The following is a 16,690-nucleotide window of genomic DNA, read 5'->3' on the forward strand; positions in this document are numbered from 1 at the left end:
ACAACAAAGTCCCCTGAGTCCAAGGAAGCTCTCATAATTATGGCTAAGGGTTTGCTTACTTCCTTTGTTGCCTCCTTTAATATAAGTGGATAGATCCCATCCACCCCAGGTGCCTTTCTTGCGTTTATCTTCAACAATTTGTCCTCCACTTTACTCTCAGTTATTACAAGATTCTCTAGCTTACTGCTAGAGTTGAATACACCGCTGGCATTCCGCTCGCTGAATAACTCCTCATGTGTGAATGTCGATGCAAAATACTCGTTTAGTTTGTTAGCTACTTGAGCAGGATCATCAACAGTTGACCCATCGATATCAAGTTGTCCAATCTGATTCATCCCCTTCCTTCTAGAGTTTACATAAGTAAAGAACTCTTTGCTGTTTTTCTTTGCATCCCTTGCCAAAGATTTCTCGTAATCTGCCTTCGCCTGCCTAACCTCCTTTGTAACTTGGTTACAGATCAACTTGTATCTATCATAGGCTTCTCTGTCACGTGTTAATTTATATTAACCCATGCATGTATCCCATGCATGTTTCTTCTCTGCCATATGTCTCATTAGTTCATCTGACATCCACTTAGGCCTAAACCTTGAACAATATTTCTTAGTTAGTATGTAAAGCCTAGTAGCTTCCAAGATAAGCTCTTTGAATGCTTCCCATTTTGCATTTGCTGTTGGTAACATCATCAGTTGGTCCCACTGTATAGAATTTAAATACTGTCTCAGTCCATCGTAGTCGCCTTTACGGAAGCAATAACCCTTCCCTTTACCCCTAATGGTAGTTACCTCTTTGAGTAAATCCCACTTCAGCACACTGTGATTACTACCACCTAGTGGTTACTTTATCTGCAGATTCTTTATGCATGAAGAATCACTACTGATAATCAGATCAAGACTATTCCTCCCTCTAATTGCCTCCCGAACATGCTGGTGTAGAAAACAATCATCCAGTAAATCCACAAAAGCCTTGCTAGTGTGTGAGTGACCAGCCACCAATTTCCAGTCAATATCTGGGAAATTAAAATCCCCCATTATAAGACTCTCTGATTTACTGGCCCACTCTATTTCCCTGTACAGTTCCTTATTATACTCATCAGAGTCATTAGGCCTATAGCACACTCCTACTCTCAATTTTGATCTCCCAATGCTTATGTCACACCAAACTGACTCAACACTGCACTGTCCAGCGATGTCGACTGGCTTCACTTTCTTGGATTTTATGTGTTTCTTAACTAATAACATAACCCCTTCTCCCTTCCTATCCTGTCTATCCTTTCTTTAGTCGTTCTACTCCCCAAATTCCAGTTCTGCATTCCTTATATCTGTGTGACACCAAGTCTCTGATATCCCACCAATATCCGCCTTTGATGCTTTGAGCAATACCTCAAATTCATCAAATTTATTTACCAAACTCCTAGCATTGGTGTACACGCAAGTATACCTGCACCTGTTTTTTTTCTTAGCTACCCTAACACAACCCATGTGTTTACTTGTACCGCAATGGCTCCCAGCAGTCTCTGAAATACCATGCATCTTGTTTTTCAGGCTTCTGCTCATTCCAATAGAAGCAGTGCAAGAATCTCTTTCACCTCTGCCAGTGGCTACTGTTAATCTATTCGTCTTTGTCTCCCCCCAAGCTAGCAGTTTTCCGACCCACCTAACACTGCCTCGATAGCATCAGAAAATATTCTTGCACCCTTTCTATTTAAGTGTATCCCATCCCTGTAGAAGCAGTCTATCCTGTTAACAAGTACAGTCCAGCCTGAAAAAAATTCTACCCCCTTGAGCTTTCCACAATCTTCCCATGGCCGAATTGATCGACAGGGCTCTCATCATATACTCCCTCCTATCGTGTCTGGGCAGAATTGCAGACACTTTCAAAATCAACCCTAATTCACGGCATTTTTTCAACAGTGACCTGTTTTTAACAGCGACCTTTTCAACAGTGACCTTTATTATCATCCGCGCTGAAAGTCTGAACCCCGTCGATCTCAGCATCTTGAATCAGTCGTACTATTATTTTCTCAAAGGCCTACGAGGATATTTAGTTGATTCTGAGATTTTGTGCTTGGGTACGACGTGGCAAAGGGTTCCAGATATTAACGGTAGGGCAGCGTATACGCTAATATTAATACTACACTGGTGTGCAAAACTGAAGGACCAACGCTATTTCTAGAGGTTACAACCACAAAATATTTCCTTAAGTTACTCTTTACTGATGAGAGTAGATTCAGTCTCAGCAGGGATTCTGGACGTCAGCTAATCTGGCAAGAGGTTGGCACACGGTATCACCCCGCAAACATCACTGAAAGGGATTGATATGGTGGTCGAGGTGTTCTCGTCTGGCGAGGCGTTATCTTGGAGGGACGTAGGCAACCCCAGATACTGGAAGGCGGTACTGTAACCGGTGCACGATACTGTACTGAGGTAATCCCATATGCGCCTGTTCCGAGGTGCCATTATCCCCGAGTTCGTGTTTATAGATGATAACGCCACACCCCTATCGCACTGCAGCAGTGATATGCTTGTGGAAAGTAAGGACATTGTTCGTATTTATTGACCTGCTCGTTCCACCGATATAAATCTCATCGAACACATATCTGACGCTCTTGGAAGACGCACGTCTCCCAAGAGCGTCCCATATGTGTTCGATGGCATGTCCACACCCACTAGAATATGTTCACCAGCTGAAGATGGCGCTGACAGAGGAATGGACGATGTTACCGCAATAACTTATCAACAATATTGTTTTAAGTATGGATAGGCGGTGCAAAGTCTACTTCGACATAGTGGTGGCCATATCTCCTACTGAGAACCGCCACTTCTCTTTGTTCCATCTTTGGCAGTGATGCATCTGTATCATGGCAACCAGTGCCATGTTGCCATTTTTGAATAAAGTCCCTCTGTACCGTTTTATTATTATTATTATTATTATTATTATTATTATTAGCCATATGGTGCAAGGAAGCCTGAGGCTTTTGCTGCACCAGCCAAAAGAAAAAAAAAAAAAATTTTGAGTTACCCCTGAGAGAGAGAGAGAGAGAGAGAGAGAGAGAGAGAGAGAGAGAGAGAGAGAGAGAGAACAAGAGTCAGAAATAGAAGGGAATCACCAAGAAAGAGAAGAATGATGATATCCAGCTCAGGACCCTGGGTGTGCCAAACCCATACTCACCAGATGTGAGCCCCTGGGGACCTGTTTCCGTTGTTGTGTTAGTGTTGTTTCGCTCATCATTTCTGTACCTCACGAGGTTCCTTTGGTATGCTTTTCCCATATCCAGGCCACTCCTATGAGAAGCTACAGGTGAAAACCTGATTGGTCCTTAAATTTTGCACCCCAGTGTAATACAAACGTAGCGACATGTCCTACCTCCACCTCACCACTTTCCAGAGAACAAAAATCAGGTAGATTTTGAGAGACACCTCGCTTCCCACATTCTAAGCAATCTGTGACACAATATAGGATAGACTTATAGTGTTGCAAACACTGCACAGGAAGATTCCTGATCAAAGTAGAACATTCTAACCTTGGAACCCACACTTCCATGCTATTGACCACAATGGAGACATGAACAATTTAAGGTAGTCCCACAAGACTTCATAATCAGAACTTAAAGGAGCCTAGGAGGAAATAGGCCTTCATAATAGGAAGCAACATCAAAACAAGGAGAGAGTAACCAATCTATAATATTATTGGATGAAGCTGCATGCAAAGTAACCATACAAATAAATGTCACATTAGGGCTAATCGGAATACGCATTCATCTGCCCAAGCGTATTTTATATTCGGCAATTGCGTGTATTCTCTGGTCGATGTGGCTGTTTTGCTGGACGAAAAACCCGAGTGGAAATGGCCGAACTTTCGTTATGAATGCTCCAGACTGACTAACTCAGCCACGGAGTGAAAAAAAAAACCCATAAAAATTCCTCGCGTCATTGACGCTAATTAGAATTCCTCTAACCCAGATCTTTTCCACTCAGTGTGGGAAAGAGGGTGGAGATGCCACTCTGCTACCCGTGTAGACGCAAAGCAACCATACAAACGATTTTCTTTAACCAGGAGGTGGTTGATTGCTAGAACAAACTTTCATCTGTTATGTGAAAGTTGATAGTTTAAAAATTAATTCAATGAACTAGACAAACTATTGGAGGGAATGGATAGGTGAAATCGGAGGGGGTTCTGTTTCTTTTTTTTTTTTTTTTTTTGGTTGAAGCTATATAAGCTTGCTTTCTCGCATCATTTGCCACTACCATTACTAATACTAACGCTAACATTTGAAGGTGAAATCGCCTTGTGATAATGAGTACTGAGCATCCAACATGAATCTGCTGTGCAATATTCCGATGGGAAAATAAAATATTAACTTTATTTTTTAAAATCTTAATTGCTGTATGATGGGTAAAAAAAAATAAGTTAACCTAAACTCAATTATAATAAAATTTCAAGCAACACTCTATTGCGCTGTGATCATGTAAATAAATATTACCACTTTAAATGTGTTCAATGATTTAATTATTGCTTTTTCAATTTATATATATTTTTTCTTTTTAAGAGACTAAACTTGATCCAAAGGATCAGAACATGCGGAAACTGTTAGCCAGTTTCAGCTTTCTTTTGGATATTTTGATTTTCACTAGCAGTTGCATCGCCATAGGATTCAACGAACCAACATTAGCAGATCACTTGGCGAGTGTAAGTTGCATCCAAGTTTTGGCTTCTTTATTGATTACTGATCATAAATTGGTTTCATATGCTTAAGTTATATGTTTAGTTGTAAGAGATGATCATTTAAAAAAGGTTTTTAGTCCGTTTCTATTGAATAAAGCAAAAGAATGGATTTGTTTAGCTAGATCTAGTAATACATGCTTAAAGAAAACCAAACTTATCTAGCTGAAGTAATAATACCAATCTTAAATGTAGCTTGAATTTGAATCTATTTTAATAACACAAATTTTATTTGTATTTTGTTTCGTAAATGCCTATCTTGGAAGTGTCTTTTAAGCGATCTTAACAGTAGCTAAATTGGAAGATGGCCACATTCGTTGTATTAAATTATTTAACCAAAAAAAATTATTTAATTGCATTGCAACGAGGAAAAATTATCAACAATACCCGATTGTTTATTTATTTATTATTATTTTTTAACTGTTATGATAGGGTTGCCCTAGAACAACTTCTTCTACCCCTCTGTATTATGTTCATAAATAGCCTGTGTTCATTGGTCAGTTTGCCAATTTTTCTGTAAAAAACTCCGAGTTTCCAAACTCAGCTAAGTATTGAAAAAAGCGCATAATAATTCATTGCATTATTAACGAGATTTGAACCCAGACCTTTTCCACTCAGTGTGGTTGGACAGTGGTTATAACCACTTTGCTATTCGCGAGGACTGAAAGTGTAGGAACAACAACCACCAGAAAAGAACTCCACGGAATTGCACACAGTGGGAGCACATCGTGATATCTAATCAAATTGGTCAGGCAATACTTTCCCTTAACAAACCCATGCTGTGTCTGAACTGCTGTGTTGTCTAGATGATCCTGCAATGCTTCTTTCACCAGTGATTCCATTATTTTCCCCGAAACAGAAGTTAAACCAACAGGTCTAAAAAACTATTTAGACCACCTGAATAATTAAATTCATCTGCCGTGCTGTGTATGTCTTATGTCTGTTAACTGTGTGTGTTCTATGGTCGATCTGTCTGTTTTTGCTGGACGAAAAATCCCAGTTTCTGAGGAGAAAAACCTTGCTATCTACGCCTGAGACCGACAAACTCAGCCACGGAGTAAAAAAAGCCCATTCAAGGTCCTCGCGTCATCGACGGGATTCGAATCCGGACCATTTCCACCTGGTGTGGGGAAGAAGGTGACGATACCACTGTGCTACACGCGCAGACAGTGTTAGAGTAACTAAGAGTAAGAACAAGTGCATGTATACTTGCATGCTTGGAGGAGTTTAGTAAATAAATTTGATGAATTTGAAGCGCTGGTCAAGACATCGAAGGCAGATATTGTTGGGATATCAGAGACGTGGTGTATCAGAGATATGAGGAATGCAGAATTGACATTTGGGGAGTACAATGTGTAGAGAAAGGATAGACAGGATAGGAGGAGGGACTACGCTGTTAGTTAAGAAACACATAAAATCGAAGGAAGTGCATCCAGTTGACATGCGTGGACAGTGCAATGTTGAGTCAGTTTGGTGTGAAATAAGCACTGGGAAAGGAAAAATGAGAGTAGGAATGTGTTATAGGCCTAATGACTCTGATGAGTACAACGAAAAGAGAAATAGAGTGGGCCAGTAAATCAGAATGTCTTATAATGGGGGATTTTAACTTCCCTGATATTGACTGGAACTTTTCGGTTAGTCCTAGCGCACTAGCAAGTCTTTTATGGATTTATTGGATGATTGTGTTCTACAGCAGCAGCATGTTCGACATGCAGGGAGTAATACTTTTGATCTGATTATTAGCAGCGATTCTTCGTGCATTAAGAATCTGCAGATAAATGAACCACTAGGCGGCAGTGATCAGTACATTGGTGTGGTATTTACTTAAAAACTTAAAGATGTAACTACCATAAAGGGTAAAAGGAAAGGGTTTTTGCTTTCGTAAAGGTGAGTACAGTGGTCTCAGACAGCTTTTAAATTCTATACAGTGGGACCAACTGATGATGTTACCAACAGAAAATTAATAAGTATCTTTATTGTACGTAAACACACGATACAATGTACCCATCACGGCTTACTGCCAAGGATTTTACATGGACAGTAATATAATAAAATAACAAAATAAATGATAATGAAAATAGCAACATTAATAAATAAAATAGAACCCATGAACCAGTCCTCCATACATCTAGATTATAGGATTCGTGGTTCACAGAATACAATGGCACAGATCGAGTGTTTTCAGAGTTCACAGATAGATTCTTACAGTTAAGATTTCTCACCCTACTGGGTGGGGAGAGAATCACGTGCTCTCATTAGGATTCTTCTCCTGTACTGCTTATCACAAAAAAAAATGTTCTTGTTTATACTCCGGCACAACCACCAGGTCAGTGGAGTTTACAATAAATCATCAATACAAATGTTAATCGTAGTTAGCAGTCAAGGGCTTAAACCCCGGTCCACTCAACGACTGCGTGTAACAGCACTCACGCTCCCGACCATTCAGCTACGCCAGGGACATTGGGATATGTAGATGCAAAATACTTAAACTGAATGAGTATTTTTCATCTACATTCAAACATGAGGAGTTATTTATGGAGGAGGAGGAATGCAAGAAGTTTATCAACTCTAAGAGGGAACAAAAGGATTTTGCAATCACTCAGAGAAATTCTAGATAGGAAGAATTCAAGGAAGTAATCTTGAGAAGCTACTAGGCTTTTTGTTCCAACTAAGAAATACTGTTCAAGGTTCGGGCTTAAATGGCAGTGGCGAACTGGTCAGGGTGTCAGCTTGCTCGATGGCAAGTGGGCCCCCTTGCAATAACATTAGACAATATGTTAAAAATGTTAATGACCTTTTAGTAGCTTGAAAATATAATAGTTGTGGGTGGCCCCCTTTGTCTCCTGGCAACCAATATTTTTAGAGTCAGTCCACCACTGTTAAATGGATGTCACATGAACTAATGTGATTCGTGTCAGAGAAGAAAATGCATGGGACACAAATTATTAGACAACACAGAAGACTATGGTAGATAGTCACAGAGGAGTTTAGGCAGGCGAAGGCAGATTATGAGAAATCTTTGGAAAAGGATGCAAACAGGAAATGCAAAGACATCTTTACTTCTGTAAATTCAAGAAGGAAAGGGATGAATCTGATTGGCTCACTTGATAACGATGGTTCGACTGTTGATGATTCTGCTCAGGTAGCTGACAAACTAAATGAGTATTTTGCATCTACATTCACACATGACCAGTTATTTAGGGAGGGGGAATGCAAGAAGTTTATCAACCTCTAACAGGGAGCTAAAGCATTTTGCCATAACTGAGAATCAAATGGAGGAGAAATTGTTGACATTAAACATAAGCAAGGCACTTGGGGTGGATGGGATATATCCAGTTATATTGAAGAAGGCGGCAAAGGAAATAAATGAACCCTTAGCCATTATTATGAGAGCTTCTCTGGATTCGGGGGACATCCCCATGGACATGAGTAATTACAGAACTGTTAGTGTCTGCGCGGGTAGCACAGTGGTATCGTCACCGTCCTCCCCACACCGGGTGGAAAAGGCCCGGGTTCGAATCCCGTCGATCACGTGAGGACCTTTAATGGGCTTTTTTCACTCCGTTGGTCGATCTCAGGCTAGATAAAAAGGTTTTTTCTCCCCAGAAACTGGGGTTTTTCGTCCAGCAAAAACAGATAAATCGACCATAGAACACACGCAATTAACAGACATAAGACACACAGCACGGCAGATGAATTTAATTATTCTGGTGGCCTAGATATAATAGTTTGGTTTTTTAGACCTGTTAGTTTAACTTTTGTTTCGGGGAAAATAATGGAATCACTGGTTAAAGAAGCATTACAGGATCATCTAGACAAACAGCAGTAATAATCAGACACAGCATGGGTTTGTTAAGGGGAAGTCTTGCCTGACCAATTATTTTTTTGCATGATTTTTTGATATCATATACTTGGTTTTTAGGAACGCTTTTGATACTGTTGTACATGGAAGAGTGCTGTACAAATTGGAGCAGTATGACATCAAGGGCAAGTTGCTGCTATGGATAAAGGGATGGCTGAGTGGGAGAAGACAGAGAGTGCTAATCAATGGACACTGCTTTTAGTGGAATAATGTTATTAGTGGAGTCCCCCAGGGTTCGTGTTTGGTCCATTGTTGCTTTTTGTATTTATCAATGATATTGATGAAGATATATCAGCCTTAATGTCCAAGTTTGCTGACCATATAAAGGGTGGCAGGGTTGTTAATTGCAGTAAGGACAGTACGGTGCTGCGATAGGATCTAGAAAAGTTAGTCATATGGGTTGAGAGGTGCAAATTGAAGTTTGACAAATGCAAAGTACTGCATATAGAAAGCAGTAATCCCCCGAGTAACTTATTAACAGTGTGGTACTACACTCAAGGTAGTATACAATGAAAAAGACCTGGTAGTTATTGTGCAGCCGAATATGAAATTTTCTGAACAGTGCATACAGGCGGCCAGAGCTGGTCATGGGGTATTGTCAATGATATACAGAAATTTTGATAGCATTTGAGTATAAATTCAAATTGAAGAAAGACAGTTGTAGAATAGATGTGCGGTAGTTTGCCTTTAGTCAGTGGGTGGATGATTGGTGGAACAAACTTCCATCTATCGTTGGGGAAGTTGATAGCCTAAATAAAAGGACTGCTCCCTTGAGAATAATATAACATGATAACAGTCTACGTGGGTAGCACAGTGGTATCGTCACCGTCCTCCCCACACTGGGTGGAAAAGGCCCGGGTTCGAATCCCGTCGATGACGCGAGGAACTTTAGTGGACTTTTTTCACTCCGTGGCTGAGTTAGTCGGTCTGAGGCGCAGATAGCAAGGTTTTTTCCCTCAGAAACTGAGGTTTTTTTCGTTCAGCAAAACAGGAAAATCGACCAGAGAACACACGCAATTTACAGACACGAATACGGGTTAATGTAATCATTTACGGGTAACCCGAATATAGTAATTTGATTTGATAACATGCTGTTGTGTGTATATGTTCATATGTAAATTTTTCATTTCTTTTCCAATGTTTAATCCTACACATGTATAATTAGTAATAATATTCTTTTTTTCTTCTATCTCATCCTTGTTTGTTACATTGTATTAGCCTTTACTGTAATATTGTATTAGCCTTTGTAACCTTGTATTAGACTTTACTGTAAATCCCTGGCTTGTAGCCGTGAAGGGTATTGTGTACGGCGTGTGCGTTATGTATGTAATAAAGAGTTCTTCTTCTAAATTCAAGGAAGAACCGGACAAACCTTTGGAGTAAATGGATGGGTGAAATCGGAAGGGTTTTTTTTTTTTTTTTTTTTTGCTATGCTGTATAAGCGTGCTTTCTTGGATTTATATGCCTGTGATAATGTTAATGGTAATGCCTTGCAAGCAGCACGGTACGGATTCCTATTACACTCAATGCCTAGGCGAATAGCGACTCTTATCCATGCGAATTGTGGCCAACACAATTTGCCTAGAGGTATTAGGTAGCTTGTCATAATTGAGGGATCACTCATTGTATACGCTAAAGTCATTTGATTAAAGTGAAAATCGTACGGTTCGCACAAATCGACAGCCTGGACACGAACCCATCTGCCCGACTATGGCATTGTAGCCTAGAGTGGTATACTCTGTGGACTATGCCATATTCTAGAGGAATTACTGTCACTGATTTTAAATTCATTTCGGTACTGTAATGTATCTTGGCAATGTACTGCATGTCTTGGTCTTTGAGGCTGTCACTAACATTTTCTCAGATATGCCAAGCTGGGTTTTCTACCTGGAAGTCTGATGGAACTGATATTCCAGTGACACTGAAGTCAAGTGGACCTAATTTTGGCGAAGTCCAGTCGGGTTGTAATAGCCAAATCCTCTACTTGCACCTTGACGTCAAGATGGTGGGACTGTTAGTAACTCTTGGTATAACCCTCATGTGCAAGTCCTGAAATATGGCACCCAGGTGCAACGAAAGGAGGAATCGAGGTGTGGCACCCACACCACACGGAAGTATGCCACTCTTCTGTGTTACCAGATAATAATAGGTGGTAGATGACTCTCATCAATAAGTAAATTACCACTACTTTGCTTATTGGAGGCTTGAAGTGGGGGCCCAATGATTACTCTCTAGAGAAAAGCTCTGGAAACCTCCACAATCTCTTCCATTGTGCAGTATGATTGATGTCTTTTGAGGTTAAGACGGACATCATGGTGAGATCAAATCGTCCTTACATTTCGATTGAGCAACTCTAAAACGGTGTTCACAGGCGGTCGCTAGATAATCCACTGCACCGAACCTACTGGTAGCTGTCTAGGAGGAGCCCAGATCAGCTAGTGTATAGTCTCGCTGCATCTACTCTGCCAGATACTGACTGAAGGGAGTTCAAGTAGTGTGCATACAGGCGGTATTGCCGAGGCGACGTTATGTCAAGGAGCTGGGTATATTCTGGCCATATGTACGCCATATCTCTAAAAAATTTCATTACTTCATACAGCGTGCCTTTGCAAACATTTCTTGCTATTGAAAACACCATGAATTGTCAAACTAATAGACCAAACTTAGCATTAGCACAGGCATATGATGGAAGAAAGCAAGCTTATGCAGCATCAGCCATAAAAAAAACCCCTTCCCATTTCACCCCTCCGTTCGTTCCAAATACCTGTCCAGATCAGCCATAAATTTATTTGGCTATCAACTTCCAAAACAAAGAATGGAAGTCTGTTCCACCAACCAACTACCCGCTCGCTAAAGGCAAATTTCCGCACATCTATCCTACATCTGTCTTTCCTCAATTTGAATTTATGTCCTCTAAAGTGATTATTCTGAGCAAGAAGAAGAATCTCATCAGTACTGAGCATGCTCAAACCATTCAAGGCTTTATACACCTCTATCAGATCACCTAGCAGGTGCCTAGTCTCCAGACACTGTAATTTGCAAAACGTAAGCCTTTCTTCGTAAGAGCAACCCTTTGTTCCATTCACTAATCTTCCTGCCCTTCTCTGTACTCGTTCCAACAGCTCTACATCGTTCTTAAAATGAGGCCTACAGACCTGTATACAGTACTCAAGGTGTGGCCTGACCATTACCTTATACAAGGGGATAATCACCTCCTTATCCCTGCTAGAAAGATTCCTGTATATCATTGACAAGACACCATGAGCTACTCTTGCAGACCGTCTGCACTGCTCAGAAAACTTCATATCTGTCTGCACAATTACACCCAGGGTCCTTTCGTTCTCTACCACTGTCAGTGTAGTACCACTGGCAGTTGATACGTTACTCTGGGGTTACTGCTTCCCATATGTAGTACTTTACATTTGTCAATGTTAGACTTCAGTTGCCACCTCTCAGCCCATCTGCTCAACTTTTCTAGATCCTGTTGCAGCAGCGTACTGATTAGTGTCCTTAACAACCCTGCCAACCTTCGTATCGTCTGCAAACTTGGACATTAAGCTTGATATCATCAATATCATTTATAAATACAGAAAACAATAATGGACCCAACACTGAACCGGACTCCACTAATAACATTAGTCCACGATGAGCAGTGTCCACTGATTACCACTCTCTGTCTTCTCCCCCTCAACCACCCCTTTATCCATAGCAGCAATTTCCCTCCAATGCCACACTGCTCCAATTTGTGAAGCAGTCTTCCATGTGCAACAGTATCAAAAGCCTTTCTAAGATCCATGTATATAATATCAAAGTTATTCCCTGCATCCAGTTCTTTTGTGACTGCATCATAGTATCCAATAAAATTAGTCAGGGAAGACTTCCCCTTAACAAAACCATGCTGTGTCTGAGCTATAACTGAATTCTTGTCTAGATGATCCTGGAGTGCTTCTCTAACCAGTGCCTCCAGTAATTTTCCAGGAACAGAAGTTAAACTAACAGGTCTATAATTACTTGTGTCGCCCTTTGATCCTCTTTTGTGAATTAGGGTCACATTTGCACATCTCCAGTCCATGGATACCTCCCCTGAGTCCAAAGAAGCTCTCATATCTGCGAAAAGATCTAAACCTCCCAAAAACTTCCTCATTCATTTCACAAATGTACAAGGTTTCAGTTCCAATCTCAATGATGTTCATTTCCACTTGCAGTCTGCCGAACCCCACGTACTTTTTCTGACAGAATCCCAGTTATCAGTTGATTCAACCACTGCTCATCTCAATTGTCCGAATTATTTGCTGTAGCCTGTATGACTCCTTTCGCCTCAAAGGTGGTACTTGTGCATCTGTCCGTACTGATATTCCCTGTAAAAGACCTATAATTGGGAATCTCCTCTTTTCAGTCTCTCTAGCTTAAAATCTCTTTACCACATTCTGTCACATTCATTTGTTACCTGGAGTACGCCTTCGCTCCTGCTCACTAACTGGAAACTTAACCATGGTAAGATACAGCTTACCAGTGTTAATCTTAACATGTACTTCCAAGGTACTGCCTTTCGTACCAAAAAAATTGGTACGAGAGGCAGTACCTTGGAAGTACAGTATCATATACCGCTATGCGACCTTTCAAAACGAGGGGAAAACACACCTTATCCCAACAGAACATACTACAAATTCACGCCGCATTGAGAACCCAGCATGCACAGTACACGTCAATCTATACGGACGGATCTAAAACTGACACTCATGTTGGTGCAGCAGCAGCAGCAGCAGCATTATTTTCCAACATTACCATAGCCAAGAAACACCCTATTGAGTGTAGCAGCTATACTGCAGAGCTCTGTGCTATCCACATAGCCTTAAATTTTAAATTCTCAACACATATACTGCACAGTGTTATGCAGATTCCATCAGTGCTATACACGCTATCCAGCAGTTAGGTTAATTGGGCACTGTTCTCCTGAATTGGCTTCTATAATTCCTGCTCTCTCTCTCTCTCTCTCTCTCTCTCTCTCTCTCTCTCTCTCTCTCTCTCTCTCTCTCTCTCTCTTTTTCAAAGCAGTCCCAACACGTGCCGCAACCAATCAACATCCTTTTACTGTCCAACTTCAAAATTGTAATTGATAGAAATTCAAGTGTAATGTCAACAAGGGTCTTCTTTCCCCTTCTCAACCTTGAATCTATACACGGTACTAAGTACTATAGGTTCTAATACCTCTCGGGTATTAGAACCTATAGTTCTATAGTTCTTGAGACTTTCATTAAAAAAAAAATCTTACAAAGAATAGATAATCTGTTTTAATGGATTAAATTTTAACATATGTTCAGAACTGCAGACTCCAAACTTGAAAAAGAGAAGGAATGGTTGTGCCAATTTGCTTCTTGTAATGGTTCAAGGTTTGGAGCTGGGTTATGATTGCTGGTTCATGAATAGTGCCGCATACCCTTAGCCATAATTATGAGCAAACCCTTACCCTTAATTATGAGAGCTTCCTTGGACTTAGGGGAAGTACCCATGGACTGGAAATATGACTCCAATTCACAAAGGAGGATCAAAGGGCGACACAAGTAATTATAGACCTGTTAGTTTAACTTCTGTTCCCGGAAAATTAATGGAGGCACTGGTTAAAGAAGCACTCCAGGATCATCTAGACAAGACTTCGGTTATAGCTCAGACACAGCATGGTTTTGTTAAGGGGAAGTCTTGCCTGACTGATTTGATTGGATACTATGATATGATCACAAAAGAACTGGATGCAGGGAATAACTTTGATATTATATACATGGATCTTAGAAAGGCTTTTGATACTGTTGCACATGGAAGGCTGCTTCACAAATTGGAGCAGTGTGGCATTGGAGGGAAATTGCTGCTATGGATAAAGGGGTGGTTGAGGGGGAGAAGACAGAGAGTGGTAATCAATGGACACTGCTCATCGTGGACTAATGTTATTAGTGGAGTCCCTCAGGGTTCAGTATTGGGTCCATTATTGTTTTCTGTATTTATAAATGATATTGATGATGGTATATCAAGCTTAATGTCCAAGTTTGCAGACGATACGAAGGTTGGCAGGGTTGTCAAGGACACTACTGACGCTATGCTGCAACAGGATCTGGAAAGGTTGAGCAGATGGGCTGAGAGGTGGCAAATGTAAAGTACTACATATAGGAAACAGCAACCCCAGAGCAACGTATCAACTCTGTGGTACTACACTGACAGTGGTAGAGAATGAAAGGGACTTGGGGGTGGTTGTGCAAGCAGATATAAAGTTCTCTGAGCAGTGCAGACGGGCTGCAAGAGTAGCTCATGGTGTATTGTCAATGATATATAGGAATTTTTCTAGCAGGGATAAGGAGGTGATTATTCATTTGTATAAGGCAATGGTCTGGCCACACCTAGAGTACTGTATACAGGTCTGGAGGCCTCATTTCAAGAAGAATGTAGAGCTGCTGGAACGAGTACAGAGAAGGGCAACAAGATTAGTGAATGGAACAAAGGGGTACTCTTACGAAGAAAGGCTTACGTTTTGCAAATTACAGTGTCTGGAGACTAGGCACCAGCGAGGTGAACTGATAGAGGTGTATAAAGCCTTGAATGGTTTGAGCATGCTCAATGGTGATGGGATTCTTCCTCTTGCTCAGAATAATCACCTGAGAGGGCATAAATTCAAATTGAGGAACGACGGATGTAGGATAGACGTGAGGAAATTTGCCTTTACCCAGCGGGTGGTTGGTTGGTGGAACAGACTACCATCCCTTGTCGTGGAATTTGATAGCCTAAATAAGTTTGAGGCTCAGCTGGACAGGTATTTCGAACGAACAGAGGGCTGAAGTGGAAGTGGTTATTTTTTATTTATTTATTATTATTATTATTTTTTTTTTTTTTTTTTTTTTTGGCTGATGCTGCATAAGCTTGCTTTCTTGCATCAAATGCCTCTACTAATGCTAACGCTAATACTGTCATAATAGTGCCGTTTTTTTAAAATTAAAATCTCGGCATTTTCATTTTTGTTTATGTAGATAACATGATATAAAAAAGAACAGTAAATTTATGCGTAAAATATTAAAAATGTGTAAACATGTCATATTTTTCACTATCAATTTTCTAGCTTTTATTTTTATTTTTAGTTTAATCTCAGTCCTGCTATCTTAGGAACTATCTTTATAGTTATGGGTGGAAGCTACGCTGTAACAGCGATTTTTTGGGGACGTGTTTCAGACAAAATGGTAAGCAATTTTACATTTTAAGAATTTCTTTTTATACTATAATTAATAGTATTATACTAATACTAAGATCTTATCATACTAATAAGCATGTAAAGGTAGATGGCTCCTTATTATAGAGGGGCATTTGAAAAGTTCATGGCACGAGTATGAAGGGTTTATTTGAGGAGCCTGGTAAAATGTTACTGTCAAAAATAGTCTCCTTTGGAGTCAATACACATTTGCCATCGATGCTGCAATGCCTTGATTCCAGCTGGGAAGAAAGTTCTCTCTTGGACTTCCAGGAATGCGTCCACTGAAGCAATGACGTTGTTGTCGGTGGAAAAATGGACGTTGGAGTGGTATTTTTCAAATTAGGAAATAGGTAAAAGTCTGATGGTGCTAGATCTGGTGAGTATAGGTAGATGAATATATCCTATATCTGGCGAATATAGGTTGAATACGGTCCAAGATTTCAAATCCGGACTCATCACAACGACAGCCTTGTAAACAGCACGTTGGTGGAACAACATTCCTTTGTTGAGTTCCCCCCCCCCCGCCTTTGTCTTTGATATTTTTACGAAAACGCCTTACTAGGTCTGCGTAATATGCTCCTGTGGCTATCCTGTGGCTATCTGTGGCTATCTGCTGGCCTTTCTGAAATGTCATCCACTACAAAACTCCGTTAGCATCCCAAAAAACCGATGTTATCGCCTTGCCAGCAGAAGGAATCGGCATTGCTTTTTTTTGGAGGGGGAAAAGAACTGTGTTTCCATTCTATATACATGTACAAATTTGTATATATCTTTTCTTTTTTTAGGAAAATCCTAGAATTCTGTCTGCACTTGGCTGCGTATTTTGCTTTGGAGGTTTCCTTATTGTCGGACCAGTTTCATTCATACACCTCAAAAAGTGA

General features: G+C 40.5%; 1 protein-coding gene across 1 annotated transcript in view; it reads left to right on the top strand.

The window, feature by feature from the left end:
* LOC150077668 (MFS-type transporter SLC18B1-like) overlaps positions 1 to 16,690 on the top strand; it is a 74,559-nt gene extending 57,869 nt beyond the window's left edge. Inside the window, exons 10-12 of the mRNA XM_090385199.1 lie at positions 4,547 to 4,686; positions 15,700 to 15,798; positions 16,595 to 16,690. Coding sequence (XP_090241325.1) covers positions 4,547 to 4,686; positions 15,700 to 15,798; positions 16,595 to 16,690 — 335 coding nt within the window. The remainder of the gene's footprint in view (positions 1 to 4,546; positions 4,687 to 15,699; positions 15,799 to 16,594) is intronic.

The sequence above is a fragment of the Mastigoproctus giganteus genome, chromosome 11 (assembly GCF_048544385.1).
Source record: "Mastigoproctus giganteus isolate SK-2022 chromosome 11, ASM4854438v1, whole genome shotgun sequence".
Lineage (NCBI taxonomy): Eukaryota > Metazoa > Arthropoda > Arachnida > Uropygi > Thelyphonidae > Mastigoproctus > Mastigoproctus giganteus.